Source organism: Nannospalax galili, unplaced genomic scaffold, assembly GCF_000622305.1.
Source record: "Nannospalax galili isolate Female #2095 unplaced genomic scaffold, S.galili_v1.0 scaffold1233, whole genome shotgun sequence".
In the NCBI taxonomy this organism is placed as follows: Eukaryota; Metazoa; Chordata; class Mammalia; order Rodentia; family Spalacidae; genus Nannospalax; species Nannospalax galili.
Genome location: NW_008333791.1, coordinates 336,339 through 344,056, shown reverse-complemented (window position 1 = coordinate 344,056; position 7,718 = coordinate 336,339). Strand labels below are relative to the sequence as shown.

The 7,718-nt window shown below is 39.4% G+C and overlaps 1 protein-coding gene across 6 annotated transcripts in view; it reads right to left on the bottom strand.

The window, feature by feature from the left end:
* The window catches only part of Mast2 (microtubule associated serine/threonine kinase 2), a 181,752-nt gene that overhangs the window by 149,443 nt on the left and 24,591 nt on the right, over nucleotides 1-7,718 (bottom strand). For 4 of the 6 annotated variants that reach the window (XM_008828491.3, XM_029561295.1, XM_017797004.2 and 1 more), the window contains exon 2: nucleotides 1,735-1,882. The exons of 1 other annotated variant lie outside the window; for it this stretch is intronic. In XM_008828491.3, coding sequence (XP_008826713.1) covers nucleotides 1,735-1,882 — 148 coding nt within the window. The remainder of the gene's footprint in view (nucleotides 1-1,734; nucleotides 1,883-7,718) is intronic. One more of the 6 variants, XM_017797005.2, reaches the window with a different exon arrangement.

Sequence of the window (7,718 nt, the reverse complement as noted above, 5' to 3'; positions counted from 1 at the left end):
TCATGCAAAAAGGCACTTTGTATGTCTATGAGGTAGATCTGGAGGATCCTGGGAAGTACCTTTTGTATTGTGGATTTTGAGCAAGTGTGATAGTCAATGTATTTTTTATTTGTTTTAATTGTGTGTGTGTGTGTGTGTGTGTGTGTGTGTGTGTGTGTGTGTGTGTGTGTGTTTTGACACAGGGTCTCACACTATGATTTATGGCTAGCCTGGAACTAACTATGTAGATAAGGGTGGCCTTGAACTCACAGATCCGCTTGCCTTTGCCTCCCAAGTGCTGGGATTAAAAGCCAGTACCAGCAGAACCAACCATAATATTTTTTTTTATATTCTTTTGTTTTGCTTTTTAAGACAGGGTCTTGCCTTTAATCCCAACCCTGAGGAGGCAGAGGTAGACAGATTTCTTGTGAGATCAGGACCAGCCTGGTCCAAATAGTGACTTCCAGGTGGGCTAGGACGAGGAAGACCCTGTCCAAAAAAAAAACAAAAACAAAACCACAGGGTCTTATCACATAGCCCTGGCTAGCCTGGAACTCCATATGTACACTAAGCTGGCCTTAAATTTATGGAGATCTGCCTGTCTCTACCTACAGAGTGCTTGGAGCCCATAACTCCAGTTCTAGGCAATCCAACACCCTCTTCTGATCTCCAAGTGCAACGCACAGCATGGGTGTACTTAAACTCAGGCAATACATTTATACACATAAAATAATAAATAAAATTATTTTTTAATTATGCTACACCTTAACTGCTTTCTACTTGGATCAAAATTTCATACTTTTTTACCTTGAATTATATAACTGTCTTTCCATTAAAAGAAATAAGAAAGTAATTATGGGATTTTAGATTTTAGGAGTGAAATTAAAAAAAAATAAATAAATAGCTCAGTAGTAGAGCACTTGCCTAGCATGTAATTTACTAGGCCCTGGATTCAATCCCCAGTAGGGGATTCAGGGGGACAGAAAAGAAAAAGGATGTGAAATCTACAGAGATGTGAAAAGAGGAAAATAAAATCATACTGAAGTAGCCAAAAGTACTAGTCAGTTAACAATTATATATCAAGTTCAGGTGGTCACATCCAGAGACTCTATCAAGTTGCACAAATAAAAACAGACTTACTCGTTAAGTATTCAACTATTCTATATAAGACTATTAAAGAAGTTATCAAGATGCCAAGTAAGTTGATTTATCTTTAAAATATTGACAACAAGGCCCCCACTCTTTTCTCCCCTCCCTGCCCTTTTAGAACCCAGAGCCTATACATGCTAAGCACACTGCCTATCACAATGCAACATGCCCAGGCCCCTACATTCTTTAAAAACACAAATCTGAGGCAGGGCGTTGGTGGTACACGCCTTTAATCCTAGCACGCAGGAGGCAGAGGGGATGCCAAGTAAGTTGATTTATCTTTAAAATATTGACAACAAGGCCCCCACTGTTTTCTCCCTTCCCTGCCCTTTTAGAACCCAGAGCCTATACATGCTAAGCACACTGTCTACCACAATGCAACATGCCCAGGCCTCTACATTCTTTAAAAACACAAATCTGAGGCAGGGCATTGGTGGCACACGCCTTTAATCCTAGCACTCGGGAGGCAGAGGGAGGCGGATCTCGGTGAGTTCAAGGCCAGCCTGGTCTACATAGTGAGTTCCAGGACAGCTGGGGCTACAGGGAGACCCTGTCTCAAAAAAACCGAAAAAAAAAAAAAAAAAAACCCACAAATCTGGTATTTACCTGACAGAGAACCTGCCAGGCTTCCTCTCCGTAACTTACAGTCATCCTGACTAAGCTGCCGCTGGAGTTTAACTTTTCCAGTAGGTGAAAATATGTCAGGATTACTGAGCTTCCTGAAGAGCAGGGGACTAAGTCCAGTAACCACTTCCTACAATAAAAAGAAAAAAAAAAACAAAAAGAAAAAAACATGAGTCGTTCATATTGTTTCTGAAGAACTTTATATTAAACACCTCTATAACATTCATTCCAAGTAAAAGGTAACATTATTTTAAACATTTGTTTATTTATTTATCTTTATTTTTATTTATTTAATTTGGGGGAGAGCATATTTGCCACTTTGCTCACTAACCCCATCTCACTGGCCCAAAAAGTAGCTTACATTCCCCACTTAAAAGCTAAAGTCAAAAACATATTTCTTAGTTAAAGCTTAGCTGGAAACTGGAGAGATGGCTGAGTAGTTAAGAGCACTTGCTATTCCTTGCAGAGGACCCGGGTTCTACTCCTAGAACTCACATGGTAGCTCACAACCACCCAAAACTTCAGTTCTAGAGTATTTTTTTTTTAAAGAGTAGAGGATGTGAGCAAAAGGGAATTCTTACAGACTGACAGGAATGTAAAGCAGTATATAGCCACCATAAAAATCAGTATGGAGAATCTTCAAAACACTGAAATAGATCATATGACCCAGTTATATTACTCCTGAGTATTTACCTGAAAGACTTCAAGTTAACCTTCAAGTTAATTAAAGATACTTGTACATCAATGTTTATTGCAGCACTATTCACAATAGCTGCCATGTGGGTGCTAGGAATCGAATCTGGGTCCAACAGAGGAATTCTTTTAATGTGGTATACATACACAATGGATTTTTTTTTTTTACCATAAGAATAAAGTTTTGTCCTCTATAGGAAAACAGACACAAATGTAGACAATCATATTAAGCAAATTAAGCCAATCTTAAAAAGACAAATATCACATTTTCTCTTATTGTGAGTCCTAAATTTGATGTAGATATATAAAACCGTGTATGTACAGATGGAATTAAAGTAGAAGCAGAACTATCTAGCATAACAAAGGGGATGAGAGAGGAAGGCAGTGGGAAATGCAGGCAGAACAAACCCAAAATAAATACATTACACACTTGCATGAAAATGGCCTTATTATTCACCCAGTTTAATAATACAAAAAAATTAAAGAGTATAAATATACTGTGGAGAAAAATACAAACAATATGAAACTATGATAGTGTTTTTCCTTTGTCTTTTCATCTAATCCATCTCACTCCAACCCAATCTCTTTCTCCTCACTCAGTAATGTCCAACAAAACCATTAAGATGCAAACATTTTTAGCCCAACACCCACCTAATTAGCAGTAGAAAAAAAAAGAATAAAGCCAATAAGGCAAATCTTTTCTGTTTCAATGGATTCAGCTGCTATAATTTGAATGTAGTTTAGTCCATATGCTGCAAGCTTGGTCCTCAGTGCCAATGCTAAAATGCAGTGGAACCTTGAACAAGAGATAATTAGGTCCCTGGGAATACTGCTCTCCAAAGGATTACTGTAGTTCTTAAAGGACACTAATTTAGTGCCCTCACAAGTGAGCTGTTACATGGGCTGGCAAAATAGCTCAGCAGGTAAAGGCATGTGCAGCCAAGTTCCATCCCTGGGAGACTCACATGGTGGAAGGAGAGAACTCACTCCCAAAAGTTGTCCTCTGACCTACACTTAACACACACATCATGGTGTGTACCCCCACCCCATCTCAAATAAATAAATTAATTAATTAATTTAATTAATGTAAAAAAAGTAAAGATTTATTATAAAATGAGTAAGCATAAAACAGAACGAACTGCTAAAAAATGAGCAAGTCTAGCCTCTAAATCTCTCTGGTTTCCTATCTCACCAAGTAATCTTTTCCTCCTTCAAATACTCCTGCCATGAACCTAACTACCATTCTGTGACTTACATAAAAGGGACTCAGCAGAGCTGAGGAAATACTCTTAGAACTCCAAAATAATGAGCTAAATAAACCTCTCTTTTTAAAGTAATCATCAGTCTCTAGCATTTTGTTTTAGAAAGTGAAATGAAATTAATATAAAAGCTACCACAAATACAGATAAATAGAACACTAAACTAATCATGACATTACAAAGACAAAATATATAAGGAGGAAATAATTAACACATACATGACGTACTATTTGAAAAATAAGACATGGGGATGGGAGTACACCTCAGTAGTAGCCCACTTGCCTAGCATACAAGAGACCCTGAATTTAATCATCTGCCAGAGGGAGGGAAGGAGGCAAAGAGAGGGGAGGACAGGTGGGCTTAAGAAACTGTGACACACTAAACTAATCATGACATTACAAAGACAAAATATATAAGGAGGAAATAACACATACATCACGTACTATTTGAAAAATAAGACATGGGGATGGGAGTACACCTCAGTAGTAGCCCACTTGCCTAGCATACAAGAGACCCTGAGTTTAATCATCTGCCAGAGGGAGGGAAGGAGGCAAAGAGGGGGGAGGACAAGTGGGCTTAAGAAACTGGGACTACCCACATGGCAGCTAACAACTGTCCGTAACTCCAGTTCCAGGGGATCCGACAGCCTCTTCTGTCCTCCTCGGGCATTGCACAATACGGGTGTACTTACCTACATGCAGGTAATACACACAAAATAAAAATAAGTAAAATTTATATATATAAAAAAAGAAACTGGGACTACAGAAACACTAAAAACTACAAAAGAGGAGGGAAGGGGGATGGAAAGATGTGACAAGAAAAAAGAAGGGAAGGAAAGAGGAAGAAGGAGGACAGGGAGGAGTGGGAATGGACAAGGGAGGGAGGGTGAAGGGAAGGGGGAGGGAGAGGGGGAGGGAGAGGGTGATGGGAAGAAGGGGAAGGGGGAGGGAGAGGGGAAGGGCAGGGGAGGAAAGAGCAGAAAGGAAGAAAGGGAAGAAGAAAACAAAAGTGCCTGAGGTCATACTTTTTTAATATATATTTTTATTTATGTGGATGTGTCTGTGTCTGTATGGCATAAGTGTGCAGTGCCCATGGAGACCAGAAAAGGGTACTGGATCACCTGGAGCTAGAGTTACAGGTGGTTGTGAGTCAACAGACATGGGTGCTGAGCATCAAACTCTGGCCCTCTGGAAGAGCAGCAAGCTTTCTTAATCTCGGAGTCATCTCCCTAGACCCATACATTTTTACTGTTAATTATCCAGAATATTATTTAAAATTTCAAGGAAAGAAGGAACCTGAACAGAATCATCAAAGCACTGTAGTCCAGGCACATCAAAACTGTAGTTCAGGCAACTGTAGTGGGAATGAGATTAACTAGAAAAGGCACTTAAGGCAATTAAGAGAGCATCTATGCTTCAACTATTTGGGGTAAGGAGGATGGCGTACTCCCAATGACTCAAGGAGAAACCAAGGAAGGAAGGAGAGTTTGGGCACAAATGCTGGCAACCCACTAGAGCTGGTCACTCACAGAGGCAACATCCACAGCAAGCTCTAGATGGCAGGAAGTAAAGAAGTCTTGGAAGAAAGGCATAAATCTAGAGTGAACATCCCGCATAAAAGCATGTGGAAAAGAAAAAAGCCTGTCCCAAGAAAACAGTTACACTATAGGGATGACAGTCTTAGCAAAAGAAAAAAAACTTAGCACCAGTTACGAGAAACATGTTCCTTTTTTAATCTCCTTGTTTCCCACCAAAACATACCTAAGAGAACATACCAGAAAACAGAAGGGGAAAAATGAAGGGGCAGATCAGGGTCTTTCCTAGTCCTACTTGCTTTGGTAAAACTAAGCAAAAGCAAGAAAAGAAGTAGATACCAGCTCAGGGGTTAAGAGTGTATAGTTCTTGAAGAGGACTTGGGTTCAGTTCACAGAACCCACATCAGGTTACTCACAACCACCTGTAACTCCAGCTCCAAGGACTTCCATGACCACTGACCTCCACAGGCACCTGCACACATATAGTGCACATAAACTCACACAGGCACACAGATATACACATAATAAAACAAATCTTTTTTAAAAAGTAGTTATGAATGTCAAAATTTAATCTAGGATATATTTTAACTTTTCCTGGAGTATGTTATTCACTGGAGAAGTACACATGTCTAAGCACATACTTCTGTGATTTTCTTTTTTTTTATTTTTTGTCTTTTGGATACAGTCTTTCTCTGTAGCAATAGCCTGGAACTCACTATGTAGACCAGGCTGGCCTTAATCTCACAGAGATCCACTGCCTCTGCTTCTGGAGTGCTAGGATTAAAGATCTTCGCCACCACACCTGGCTCTCAGTGATCTGTACTTTACAAACTGAGCATACCGATTTAAAAGTATCAAGAGTTTTAAAAAGGGTACCAATACCCCCAGAAGATTCTTTGTGCCCCTTCTAGTCATTATTCTGCTCCCCTAGGCAATCCCCATACTTCTAACAGCATAAATAATTCCAAAAAGTACAAAAACCTTGTATGGAATTACTCAATATGGCGTCTGTGTCTTGTTTCCTTTGCTCAACTAGACTAAACTTTTGTAATTAGCAGAGCAATATTGATTTATTCAGGAATAATCAAAGATGTAAGAAGCAAGCAAGACAGAACAATGTGTATCCCTCAAGAGGGAAAATGTTAAGAGTAGAGTTTCTAATGCTCAGTCTCAATTCTCAGTTTTCCATTCCCATGTTTAGACACTTACAAGGTCTACTACATTTGAAGGTCTAGCAGACCTACAAGTTTTGTAGCTCCACAAGATACCATTGTATTCTTACAACAAACTCTTTCTTTCTGCTTAAATTAGATCAAATCAGTTTCTAACATTAAAACCACTTTAAGAGTTCATCTTACCCCAGTCAGACAGGCTAAGATCAAGAGAACAAATGATACCACATGTTGGAGAGGATGTGGGGAAAGGGGAACACTCATCCACTGCTGGTGGGGCTGCAAACTTGTTCAGTTTGAATCCCAGTACCCACATGGCAGCTAACAACCATCCATAACTCCATTTCCAGGGGATCTGACATTGTCTTCTGTCCTCTGAGGGCACTACACAACACAGGTGCACTTACATACATGTAGGCATAACACATACCTAAAATAAAAATGGATAAAATCCATAAACCAACTAAAAAAAAAACCCTACAAATGAACCTACCATTTGACCCAGTTATACCACTCCTTGGCATATACCCAAAGAACTCATCCTACTGCAGAGACACTTGTACATCTATGTTTGTTGCTGCTCTTTTCACAATAGCTAAAGAGATAGAAGCAACCTAAGTGTCCCTCAATTGATGAGTGCATAATGAAATGTGGTTCATTTATACAATGGAGTTTTACTCAACAGTAAAATAAGATGAAATCATGAAATTTTCAAGTAAATGGATGGAGTTAGAAACTGTTATACTAAATGAAGTGACACAGACTCAGAAAAAAAAAAATGAACGTATGTTCTCCCTCATATGTGGATCCTAGCACCTAGTCCTGATAAGTGAGTATGTATCCAGACATAACTACAGGAACCAGGATAATGGAAAGGAACCTGGGAGATAAAGGAAAAGAAAGAACCTGAAATAGAAGAACAGTAGGAAACAGGGTTAATAAGGGAGATATGCATAAAAATTGGATGGTTTTAAGGGAGGGGGAGGGAAGTATTACAAGGAACTTAGGGGATAAAGGGAAAGAAGGAGCTCAAGAGAGGTAGGACCATAGTGGAAGGGTATTATTGAGGGAGAAAGGGGGGAAAATGAGGGTACCTGAATTGGGGAAACCATGATGGAAGGGTTAGGCAATGCGAGAGATAAATAATGCCTAGCTAGTTTTAAAAACCAGAGGGAACCATATTAGTCCAACAACCTACTGGCACATTATACATACCAGAGCAAGAAATATATGTCTAGGTAAGGTTATCTGAGAACAACTGGTCTTTGCCCGAGATTTATCTACGTGACACACAGTAGTAATTAAAAG